Below are 12,480 nucleotides of genomic sequence, written 5' to 3'. Positions count from 1 at the left end.
GTATAGTATTCATAGCAAGCAAGTAGTTCCAATAAACACCAATCTATGTCCTGAATAAATGCAATCGAAAAAACACAATCAATCAACCAAATACAACAAAACGCAGTCGTTCGTCAATCATTATCATCAACCTCATTCTTCAGTTTCGTGTTGAAATAGGACCAATCGGGGTGGGATACAGAAACATTCCACAAAAAAACAAAAAAAATAAAATAAAATAAAATAAATAAATAAAATAAAGTAGGGTATAATAAGCAAACAAGCAAGTAGGCTGTATGAAAACCATGAAAATTATCCAGATAACTGATGTCGAAAGAGGGGTTTCAATGGCGTTTGTATTTCTGCTCGCATCGTTAGCAAAAAGTTTTGCGAAAGGACAAAAGAGAAAAACTTACATCTTCCATTCTCCTCCGATTCGCCGGGTCCAACGTATTCCCAGCCCCCAACAAGGTCTGCCCAACAGCCTTTGACACGCCAATAGCAGGTCTAAGCACCACAGTCGGCGCGCGCTTCCACACAGCCCTCGCAGCAGCCTTCGCACTCCCGCTGTCCACAACTTCGCCTGGTACAGCGACGATGGCGTCTCGCGCGAGAAGGAGATCGCGTTCTAGGCCGGTGAAGGCACCGCGCAGGCCTTGTACGACACCCACAGGCTGGTCCGCATAAAGGGAGATTTTCTTGGCTTCTTCTTCGTCGAGAAGGTCTTCATTTGTTACTCCTGCTGTTGTGGAGGGGATTGATTGTTGGGCTGCGGCATTTTGGGCGGAGAAGAGGTCTTCTGCGCCTTGGAGGACGGTTTGCGTGCCGATGGCTAGTTTGGCGCCTAGCTTGACGAGTTCGTTGGAGGTTGTCTTTGCAAAGGAGATGGCGCCGCGTTGGATGCTGCGGACGATGCGGCCATCTTTCTGGTACTCGCGCATAGGCACCACGACGAGGTCTTTTACGCCGCCGCCAACGTTAACGAGGGAGCGGATGGGTGCGAGACCTGCGAGGACGCCGGGGAGTTGATTACTCTTGACATCTGGCATCCAGATATCGTTGAGGGTCTGGCCTAGTTTGTCGAAGCCGGAAATTCCGTAAATAATTACATGGCGGAGGATCATGTCTGCACCGTCTAGAACGAAGAAGTTCATGAACTCAGTTGTGCGGCCAGAACGGAGGCCCGCGTAGTCAACTCGCTTGGGCTTGAAGTCGAGTTTAACTGGCACAGAATTGACCTCTGCCCGCTGCAAGAACGGAACCTCGCCTGGAACAGGAGGCGTGCTAGCAGCAGACTCATCCCTGAACTCGAAGAACCGACACAGGAAATCCAAAGCATCTTGATCGACGTGTAGCCGAACAGGGAGAATAGTAGCCTTCAAGACAATCTCCGATGCAGCCAGCTCGGGAACAGGCTTAACCGTCAAGATCTCCAGGTGGATCATGCTCGTTCCGCTTTCCTTCTCGCCAGCTTCATGCATGTACGTAGCAAACTTTTTCCATGTCGAAGTAGGCACATGGTCGAAGATTGTTAGGTCATTGACACGCACGTCCAATGAGCTTTGCGTCTCTTCTGAATCAGGCGGGAAGACAACAAGATCTGCGCAAATACCCTTCAATTCAAACGTCATCTTGTGGTACTTGCTCCGAGACAAGCGCAGCTTCTTCCCTCGTATCGAGGGCGACTGGCTCTGTCGCGCCGTCGCCCCGGTCACAGTCGTCGTAGTCGCATAGCTACCCGTTTCGCTGACTAGATCATCGATATTACGATTGATATCGCCACGAATATCTCGCGGGTCCTTGTTCGCGGGGATGCCAATGTAGATTGAGTTGAAGAGGCAGTCACCAATCACCGATTCCTCCTCTTCTTCCAGCCCAGGGGACGCTCGGCTGCCACCGGTCCTAGAACGTCTTTCAGACGCTTTCTTCTCCACATCCTTGACAGCCTTGGAGATCGTATCCCGCGTCCGCTGCCAATCGTATCCGTCAAACAAGTTCCAGATGACATGGGCGTCCCGAACTCTAACCCGCAGAGGACTTCTCTGAAGCTTCGAGTCGTTTGAAAGCCCATAGGTGTTCTGCGTCGAGTCCCACCGGTGTGCCGTACCACCAACCGCGGACTGTTTGGCGAAATGGTCGCTCTGGAAATCAAGCTCAGAAAAGCTGGACGAAACCTCATATTGTGAATGGAAACTATCGAGAAGATCTTCGGGGTCGGAAGCGCCCGTTGGCGAGCCCGTCATGCCGGCGAATTCATCGGTATCAGAGCCCGGCTTCGCTGGATAGAAGTCGCTCACGTATTCGAGTTCGTCCTCTATTTTCTCCCTTCCATCATCCTCTCCAATTGGGACAGGATCATGAACACCCTCCGGTCGAACAGTTACCGGGTCAGCCTCAAAAGCATCCCCTGAAAACGACGCCAACATGTCCTGGATTGGCATGACCTCTGTCCGGTACTTAACAGCCTCAGTCTGAGGAATCGGCGGCTGAAGACCATTCGCGATGCTTATCAAGGTCTGCGTCGAATCGGCACAAGTTTCCAGGATCAACAAATCGTCTCTGAGTTCCACATCAATTGACTTCGTTCCGTCACCGGAGGCCAATAACTTCACGGTAGCTGTCGCTGACGAAATCGATGACACAGGAACATATCCCAAGTCGATTAAAGACTGAACTTGGCTACTCTGCGGAACTGTAGATCTAGCCCGGGATACGTTGTCGGTATAACCTATATTCTGCACGTCGTCGATGACCATAATTGACGCTTTTCGGAGATCTAAAGTCGCCTCAGAAGACTCAAGATCATGGATGGTGCCGGCAAACTTGGCGTTCGTGAGCACAACCAAGCCCCTTGCCGGCGTGTTACGAGGATTCAAGCCAATGACGCAGTCTCGCAAATCCAGCGCCAACCGGGTAGGCTTAGCAGAGCCCTTTGGACTATTTGGCTTTACAGGAGATTTCTCAGACATGTGTCGAGACTCATATACCTCTGCAATATTAGCCAGTGAGTTCGCCATGTTACTAGCAACATCACCCCGCGTCATGTCCTCGCTGAATCCAAGGAACGCCATCACCGATGGAATGGTATACTCCACCCGCAAATTATGCAGCTTGATCTTGACAGCAGGCTCCATCTCATCGGCAATAAAACGAGCCATTAATACCGGAAGCGGTGTGTGGTCCTTGCTCTTCTCCCTGCTCAATATCAATGCTTCACCAAGGAGCTCCTCCTCGCCATTTCTGACGACTGCCATCGTTCCAACTTGAGCAGCAATCAAAGATGGGATACTGATATAAGCAGCCTCGGCGTTGCGGAGGTGAGCGGAGATATCCCCAACTTGACCGCCAATGTGTACCTGACTTTCGGCTTCCTTAATCAGAGCAAGGATAAGAAGCCCTGGGCGGTCATCCTCGGGAAGATACTTGGCCATACTCGAGAACCTGCACAGCTCATTGCCGAGTTGGGAAATTGGTTCGAGGTCATTGATTCGAGAAATGATGGTTTTCATCCCGGCAACCGTAACACGAAGAACAGATCCCTGTCGTCGCTGTCGGAAGAGAGTGTCGAGCATTATGTCGTCATCCTCGTCGTACTTGTCCTTGGACGGTGTTATCAGCGCCAGGAGACGGTCCAAATCGACTTCCTTTGGAGTGAACAAGTATTCAACTCGGATATTTGTCAAGCTGACCTTCGCAGGTGCATCCTGGAACCCGCCGACAAGGAAAGGCCCGCTCACTTTTGTCTTGTCGACTTGGACTCCGATTCCTTCGGACCTGCTGACCATCTTGAGAGCCGTTGATCTCAATTTAAGACAATGGGTTTCTCCAACAATATCTAGCATAACACCACCCACGCGAGCATTCACCTTCCAAGGCGTAGAATCATCTGGCTCCACACTGGCAGGCGGAGGCGCCGTCTCAAAATGCACTCCACGGGGCCGTTTTGGTGGCGGTGTTTCTTGCTTGGCACCCTTCACGGTTGACACGGACGAGATAGAGCTTCCCAATTCCAAAATAGTACTCAAACCACCCAAGAAACCAAAGACTTCCTCTAAGCGTTGGACATTGAAATTAACCAGCAGCGGAAGCGTAGTCAGATTGACTCTTCCAGAATCAGGAGATTTGCTCAGGAAAAGAGAGATGTCGCCATGCCTGGGCGCCATGATATCCCGTGTAGATTCTCGCATCTTCAGGCTCTCATCGAACAAGATCAGATTATCAGAAGCAAATCCTAGCGTGAACTTGGAGATATCGAGATGCAAACTCGTGGTTTCTTTCTCCGTAGCGAAGCGAGCCTTCAAACCAGATGCTGAAGCTTGCAGTACGGTATCCTCGATAGATGAACTAAAGGACTGCGACGAGTGCAATCCAGTGCCATCAGCAGGATAAGCGTGTCCGTGTAAATGCTCAACGAACTTGATTGACAGCTTATTGAGAGAGATGCTGATCGCCTGTTTGCCCTGCGCCTGCGACTTTTCTGGCTGACGGCCTTTCTTAGAAGGTCGCGGTTGCGGTTGTTCCTCGCTATTATCAAAGGCTTGAGCGATTCTCTGGCCTATTTTGGTAAGGAGCCAGCCAGTAGCAATGTCAAATTGCAAGTCCACGGAGAACACCTCGACTGCAATCGTTTTATGTTCGTCGTGCAAGTCGGCGCGCAACTCCCTTGAGTGGTGCAAAGTACCCGGACGAAGTCGTGTAGAGTCATAGACTCTCGAAGTAAGAATATCATCTTCAATTTTAGACTCCCGCAAGTCGGCCGTAGACTCTTCTAAGTCCTCGTGGGGTGCTCTGCGTGACTCTGCTGGCGCGCCTTCACTATCGTTGTTTTGTTCAACCGGCGGAATCCAGATCAACACCTTATCAACGCTTAAAAACCTCTTCGCCACGCCAGTGACCTTATTCAACTCCGGGGTTGATTGGCTGAGTTCCTTTTCAGTTGTTTCAGACTGCGCTTCGGAGTTATCCTCGGTTCCTTGTTCCTGGGCATGTGCGAACGGTCCCGGCTGACCACTAAGCTTTGGTGTGGACATTGATTCCTCCTGTGTCTCATGGCTGGCTGTCTCGTGATCAGGGCTAGATCTCAGAACGGTCGACTCCGAATCCCAAGCTCCGGGCATGGCAGGAATGAAACTTCTCGAGCCTGATCCTTGGCTGATAGCGCTCATGTACATGCTCTGCGCCTCCTCATGGCTGAAAAACTTGGACTCTGAAAGGTCTCCATTGGATGAACCAGAATGCGAATGTGCACTGCCAGCCTCGGATGGGGGTGACGAGGTGTGAGATGGAGGCCGCTCCTGCTCCTCCGCGTGCCTTTCAGCGAGTGAGGAATCCAAGAGACGAGGAAGCTCGGAGAATCCCGTGCGGTGTACTGCACTCTCAGTGATCCTGAGACCAGCCTGGCTGCCATGCACAGAGCTGTGGACGGAAGGTGTCCGTTCATGACTCGCTGACATTCCTGCCGAGATCCCGGTTTCCCCTATATCACTCTCCCGCAGCATACTTTCAGAGAAATGTAGCTGAGGACTTGGAGGACGCGAAGTAGTCTCATTGCCCGTAAGGCGTTGCCCACCTCTTGGCCATGGGCGTGATGCGCTTTCAATGTCATCATCGTCGTATTGAGTATCAATAACCGAATCGAGATAATCCGGATTATCCAATATCCCATCATCCGCAAGGTTCTGCGAGTCTTGAAGATAGCCGTCACTCCTGGTATCACCCTCCGAATCTGCATCCGAGAATCGACCATCAAAGGTATATGCGGATGCTTCCATCTGCGGTGCAGTCGGCCTTGGTGTCCCTGGCTGCTCCGGTTCTTCCTCCTGCGGCCCATTGGGTATTCCGAAGATAGTAGGCCGCGTCATGGCCAGGTTTGAATTACCCGACGATTCAGATAGCGAAGGAGATGGCGCTCTGCTGGGAAACTGGCTGGACTTTGATTGCGTCAAGTCATCCGGGGAAGGGGGAGCGGCGAATCGAGAATAGTTCGAGAAAACAACGGGGTCTGAGACTAAGGTCATGTTGATATCAGATACCGAAACAAGTCTCTTTCCTTCCGTTCGGGTATGGGAGGCATCCTCTGAGGAAGTCGTCGAAACCCCATCCACCTTGACTTCCCGCACACTCAGCATGGCAGTCACCAAATCCGGCTCATCCTCTGGCTGCCTCTTGGCCGTACCATCCTGCTTCAGCTCCATATCAACCCGTATAGCGATATCATTCACCCTGACCTGCAGCCGATCCGCAATCCCCTTCAAAAAACCAGCCACAAAACTAGGCAGTGACAAACTCTCATTTCCCAATCCCAGTTCCTCCTCATCATCACTCAATGATGTCGACGATCGTTGCTGGAGCACCTGAGACCGCGACGAGATAGCTGCCTGCAACTCATCCTTCTCCTCCTTAGGCTCCGCTTCCAAGAACGACTGTGCAAGATCGGTCGGCGTGGGGAGGATTTGGTCATCGATAGCATCCTGGGCGGTCGTCGACGGGTTCCGATCGTGATCTGACGGTTCTGCTTCTTCCGACGATATTTTCAAGTGTATTTCGATACCGCTAGCTTCGCAAACGATGCCGCTGCTGTAGATATCGGCGGGAACGGTGATTTTGAGGAACCGGACGCGAGCGTTGAGTAACTCACTCGAAGGGGGAAGGTGTAAAAAGCTAGCTAGTTTCTATGGGTATATTAGCTCTCTTATTATGTCTCTTAACAATCTGGGACAAGGTTACCTCTAATCTCAATCCAATATCCCGTAGTTCCACCGTACTCCTCTGTCCCCAGCGGATGCCCAGACTATCCAAGTCCAAGGCCTCGGTGTCGACCAGCTCCAACCTTGAAAGAGCATACCGGAGCAACCGCTTCTGGAAAAATGAAGGCAAAAAGGAAGCCATCTTGGGCGACGAACAGAGCCGACCGGGGGCTCATTTAGACTGTCATCGGGGAAGGAACATAATACTATCAAGAAACACAGCGATGTATAAGTAAGGGAGCGCAGTGTCTCCTTTCTTTCTTGTGTATGTATGTTCCGTAGGAACAGTTTGTTTGTTTGGGGGGGATGAATGAAAACAGGGGAAAAAGGAAAGAGGATTGTTTCTTTTTCCCCAGAGATGGAGGAGAGGAGATGACGTTCCGAATGGCGATCAACCCGCCGCCGACAGTCAGGCGGGAGGGTCAAATCACACCCCGACAACTCACACGCCGAAATCGGTAACTTGGCCAGGGGATGCGATGAATGTTTACCTGTAGTCAACTGGTGTGAGTTGTTTATTCTATGTCTTGTAAAATCCCCGGAAACAGGTGCTGTGATGTAGTCGATTACACTGTTATGTGTGTCTTGGCACATGGATATGCTACTGCAACGCTCCTACAGGGGGTAATTGACATTGCATAAACTTCGGATTAACTAACGTTATTCTGGGTATACTGTTTACGGAGTACGATCATGCCAGAGTTCCAGTATTTCACGCCAGACAAATAATAACATTATGGTACCATTCGGCTCGGGATATATACCCGGACTCAATCATCAATATCCTCCTCAGCAAACTCCAGGATAATCCACTCGCAAAACTTCTCGAAATCTCTATACCACTCCTGCAAACGAGCGGCCTTGGTACCGTCGCCCAGCATACCATCATGAATGTCCGCTAACCACTCGGGTGTCGTCTGGTCTTCGTAACAACTCCATCGGATTGAGTTTTCCACCATCGTGGCCAACCCGGTGAGACCCATGTTGTCCAACCCTTGTAGAGCCTGCCAGAAGTCGTGTGTCAACCCGTTCCGGCCGTGACCCAAGATTGCAGGGTCGTCATTGCAGAGCGCGACCGAGACGCCGCGAGACAACAGAGCAGGAAGGGGGTGGGTTTGGATTGTGGGAGTGAGCCGAAGGATTTCGTTGCTGATGGGACAGCATTCGACAAGAATGCGTTTTTCCTTTATCAAGTCAATAAGTAAGGGGTGCTTGAACAACGAGAATCCATGTCCAATCCTTCGGGTGCCCAGCAGGACAGCATCAAAGAGGTTGTTGTCGGTACTATCACCGTCACCCAAGCACTCTCCTGCATGGAAGAAGAAGGGCAATTCCACCCCTTCTTCCACACACTGTTTCCGGAACCAGAACAGGATCGGGACGAGATCGACCAGTGTTCGTCCTTTATCCTCCTGTCCAACCACATCGAATCCGCCAATAAGGTTTGGGAATGTCTGTTTGGTCTCGATACATTGCTTCATGCTGTCCGTAATCTGCTTGTTTGATAGCGCGCGAAGAGTGGTCCAGATAATGCGGGCCCCGTAGAAATTCTTTCCCTCATCGGTGGATTTGAATTTCTCAATTTCATCGCCGAACACACGACACCACTCGATGTAGTCCGGCTCTGGTGCCTCGCTTCCTTCACGTCTATATTCGAAGACAAACGCGGCTCGGAAATCCACATATCGGATACCGTCGGCCGCGAGCTGTCTCAACAAGTGACGCAAGCATGCACGGAAAATGGGTTCGTATTGGAGGATCGAGTTGATAATGGGGAAGGTGCGACGGAAGATAGCCCAGATAGCATCGACCCCATGGTAGTGATAAAATGAATGCTCTGGTGTCAAAACACATCGACTCCTCAACCAAGCCCGGAAACCTGCCTCCCCCCCGCCCGGAAACGATGCAGCAGCCGTGTGAATATCAACCAACGAAGAAGGCTTGTAACTCTCAGACCAAACCGCTGCCTCGCCAGTCCCGGTCGACAACGACGCGTATCGGAAGTAAAACGGCGCCTCATCAAAATCCGTCTGTGACCGCAGCGGCTGAGGTGCCCATATATGAATCCCTGGCGTAGAAAAGGCCAGATCGATCAAGAAATCTATATCAAACATGGCATCAAGATGGGCATGAAGCAACGAGCCCTTGGGCATGTGTTGAACAATCTTCCAGAGCTTAGTCTTTTCCATTCGATTTCTGGCTAAGTGAAACATGACTCCTGGGTATAGGATCTCGTCCGCTTGATGGGTAGTCTCGTTGTCGTCCTTGGGGTCATCGAGTTCCTTGGACCAGACCTGTTTTCGCTCGCGGGCGCGGATTTTGGAGACGATTCGACATGCTCTGTCTGCGACGGGGGAGAGAGATTTTCGAAGATTGGCATCTATACAGGATGAGTACTATAAGTTTGGGCCATCTCAAGAAACGAAGTCGAAGGAGGGGTGAATTTGGTGATGTTGCTGACCATGACGTTGTTTCTGTTCCTGGGCGATCAAAGAGTTGCGACCATTCAGATACTTCTGGATAAAGGGATCCTCGACCTGAGGAATACCCTCTTCCAACTCCCAGTCTGCGTCCATAGCTGCGATAATAATAACAGTACTAGTATAGTGTAATAGATGGATGGATCACATTGCTTTTTTGCTAATCTTCCTGCTGGGCCGGATTAAGGTTGGAAGCTGGAGAAGACCCGCTGGATGGAGGAGGGGCAAATGTAAGCTTGATCACGTTTATCTGCAGAATACATGTGCAGACCAGAAATACTACTAGAAGTGAGCATCATTGCATACCACAAAGTACTCATTACTTTACTAGTATTCAGTTGGACATGATTGAAAACGGTCATCTGGCATAGCAGTGGTGAGCATGTGTGCCCATCGATCTGCTTGCAACGAACGATGTTGCATTGTTATCTTGGCTCAAACTCGTCTTCGGACTACGCCGTATAAATCTCCATACAGTCAGTCCATATAGACAGCATTATAAACAACAACAATAACAACAACAACCACCAGAGACTATAGACAAGATATCTCATCGATATCTGTCAAACGCGTGAACGCGCGAAATCCCAGATCTCTTATCAGCGATATTAAAACACGGAAAGCTCCGTTTCTTAGCTTCGGCTGAACATTTCCTATCTGGGAAGCACTTTATAGATTTTTTTTCTCGTCTCCATCAGACGACTCTATCAACGCTTACTTGCACTGTGCGTATGGAGTAGAGTCTCTTGATATCTCCTTACAGATAACCCCAGTAACCCAGTAATTCATCCTCGTATCTTAACTCTGTGTGACTGTAACAATGCACTGCGACTTCATGCGGAGAATCCAAGTCGGGGCGCCTCCGACAGTGGCAAGTACCCAGTCCCGGTATGCGGTTTCAACACTGAGGGAAGGATCCCCTTGATCGTCTTATCGTTCTTTAAAAAAAAAAAAAAAAGACCGGATGGTCCGTGATACACACTGGGAAAAAAAAAAAACCCTCGGTTTCTCCGTTATCATTCCGGCTGTTTCTTTCTTCCTCTTTTTCTCTCTTCTTCTTATCCATCATGCCCTAGGCCGAGGAATCGACTTTTTCGTCTGATAGACAGGGAATGCAACAAGCCAGGAAGGACGCGATTGATGCAGCTTACCTCCCGAACTAAGCAGGGTATATACTTCCTATCAATGGCGACTATCTCTCATCTGAGGTATCTTGATCTGACCACGGACAGACACCCAGACGCAGAATTGATAAACTGCCGCAGGACCGGCAACTCACTGTTCAACACGCGAGAAAATGGTAGACCACACCACTAAGCAGGGAGAAACAATGAACCCTCAAATCCGTACCGAACCGGTCATGCAACCAGAACCCCAACCCCCACAGCACATCCAACCGGTGGACCAAAAAACCCCCGACGAAGACATTGGCTACGCTAAAGACGGAACCATGTGGGAACAAAACGCAGGCAAAATCCCAAGCCAAAGCGACGAGGATGGCGAAATGATCTTTAAGCCGTGGTATCGTCGCTGGCTGCGGCACTGGAAGCATGTCGCTTATGCGGTCATCTGGCTCTTGTTCACCGGGTGAGTTCTTACTTCCGGGGCAGACAGAGCAGGGGTAAGAATGGAGAAAAGAAGCAGACTCATGCGTATGATAGATGGTGGATAGCCAGTCTCATCCTGCACCGACATGACAAGAACTGGGTTATCCCGTTCCTGCTATACCTCGCCATCACGCTGCGGATTATCTTCTTCTACGTCCCCGTCTCCATCATCACACGACCAGTGTACTATGTCTGGAAACGCACAGCTATACCCTTCGTCCGCTTGATTCCCGACAAAATGCGAATCCCAGCCGCAGCCCTCCTCACAATCGCGGTAATCCTGATCGGTTCCTTCGCCTCTCCCGAATCCGCAGATAACACGCGCGACAACCGCGCCGTGAGTCTCTTCGGCCTGGTCGTGTGCATCTTCAGTCTCTGGATCACTTCGCGAGACCGCAGCCGGATTAACTGGCACACAGTAATTGTGGGTATGCTGGTGCAGTTCATCATCGCACTGTTTGTTCTGCGCACCACGGCCGGTTACGACATCTTCAACTTCATCTCGATGCTTGCGCGTGAACTCCTCGACTTCTCAACGCAAGGCACCGACTTCCTAACTACAGAAGGCTTCTCCGCAGATCACAGCGGTTGGTTCATCCCCGGCGTTATCTCAGCCATTATCTTCTTCGTCTCTTTTGTCCAGCTGCTGTACTACTTCCATATAATTCAGTGGTTTATCGTCAAGTTCGCTGCGTTCTTCTTTTGGAGCATGCAAGTATCCGGCGCGGAGGCCGTTGTCGCAGCTGCATCGCCTTTTATTGGACAGGGCGAATCCGCAATGCTCATCAAGCCATTTGTCGCACATCTCACCATGGCTGAAATCCATCAAGTCATGTGCTCCGGTTTTGCTACCATAGCAGGCTCTCTGCTTGTCTCCTTCATCGGCATGGGCGTCAGCTCTCAAGCCCTCATCTCGTCTTGTGTGATGAGTATCCCCGCCTCATTGGCAGCGTCCAAACTACGCTGGCCCGAGACTGAAGGTGAAACCATCACCGCCGGCCGTGTGGTTATTCCTGAGGAGCCTGAGGAAGAGCGGCCCGCGAACGCATTGCATGCATTTGCCAACGGCGCGTGGATTGGTATCAAGATTGCGGGTCTCATGAGCGCTACCCTGCTTTGTATTATTTCGCTCATTGGTCTCGTAGATGGCCTTTTGACCTGGTGGGGTCGGTATATTAATATCAATGAGCCGACGTTGACGCTCGAGTTGATCGTTGGGTACATCTGTTACCCGATTGCATTTCTTTTGGGTGTTTCTCGCGAGGGTGATGACATTCTGAAAGTTGGGCAGTTGATCGGGCTCAAGTTAATCTCGGTAAGTGTTTTTTGACTGGCCTTCCTTGCCATGAAGGATCGTGAGTATTAACAGCAGCAGAATGAATTCGTTGCCTACGAGCACCTTCAGAAATACGACGAATATTCGCATCTTTCTGCACGCTCTCGCGTCATCGCTACTTATGCCCTGTGTGGTTTTGCCAATATTGGCTCTCTAGGTAACCAGATTGGTGTGCTTGCTCAGATCGCACCGTCGCGTGCTGGTGATGTTTCGCGTGTTGCGATCAGCGCCATGTTGACGGGAGCAATTAGCACTTTCACCAGTGCCGCGATTGCAGGACTATTGATCACCAATGAGCAACAGTATATCTCATCATAGGTATAAGTTAAGTT

At 50.6% G+C, this 12,480-nt stretch overlaps 3 protein-coding genes across 3 annotated transcripts; 1 reads left to right on the top strand and 2 right to left on the bottom strand.

The window, feature by feature from the left end:
• Positions 1 to 2: 2 nt before the first annotated feature.
• atg2 (putative autophagy regulatory protein Atg2) lies at positions 3 to 7,230 on the bottom strand. Its single transcript, XM_040785377.1, has 3 exons — positions 6,706 to 7,230; positions 396 to 6,650; positions 3 to 341 (listed from the first exon to the last, which is right to left on the bottom strand). Exons 1-3 carry the CDS (start codon positions 6,865 to 6,867, stop codon positions 324 to 326), a joined length of 6,435 nt encoding a protein of 2,144 aa, XP_040640738.1. The 5' UTR covers positions 6,868 to 7,230; the 3' UTR covers positions 3 to 323.
• A 265-nt stretch (positions 7,231 to 7,495) lies between these two features.
• EURHEDRAFT_375652 (putative CECR1 family adenosine deaminase) lies at positions 7,496 to 9,301 on the bottom strand (the record flags this gene model as incomplete). Its single annotated transcript, XM_040778766.1, has 2 exons — positions 7,496 to 9,105; positions 9,187 to 9,301. 2 exons carry the CDS (start codon positions 9,299 to 9,301, stop codon positions 7,496 to 7,498), a joined length of 1,725 nt encoding a protein of 574 aa, XP_040640737.1.
• A 1,234-nt stretch (positions 9,302 to 10,535) lies between these two features.
• EURHEDRAFT_375651 (NupC/NupG family nucleoside CNT transporter) lies at positions 10,536 to 12,466 on the top strand (the record flags this gene model as incomplete). Its single annotated transcript, XM_040778765.1, has 3 exons — positions 10,536 to 10,792; positions 10,867 to 12,127; positions 12,188 to 12,466. 3 exons carry the CDS (start codon positions 10,536 to 10,538, stop codon positions 12,464 to 12,466), a joined length of 1,797 nt encoding a protein of 598 aa, XP_040640736.1.
• Between the last annotated feature and the right edge of the window lie 14 nt (positions 12,467 to 12,480).

This window comes from Aspergillus ruber (genome assembly GCF_000600275.1).
Source record: "Aspergillus ruber CBS 135680 unplaced genomic scaffold scaffold00006, whole genome shotgun sequence".
In the NCBI taxonomy this organism is placed as follows: Eukaryota; Fungi; Ascomycota; class Eurotiomycetes; order Eurotiales; family Aspergillaceae; genus Aspergillus; species Aspergillus ruber.
This window is presented reverse-complemented; position numbering and strand designations above follow the sequence as displayed.

Coding starts and splice junctions, on each gene's coding strand:
- atg2 (XM_040785377.1), bottom strand. CDS start 6,867: ATGGCTTCCTTTTTGCCTTCATTTTTCCAGAAGCGGTTGCTCCGGTAT. Junction 6,651..6,705: donor ATATTGGATTGAGATTAGAG/GTAACCTTGTCC, acceptor ATATACCCATAG/AAACTAGCTAGCTTTTTACA.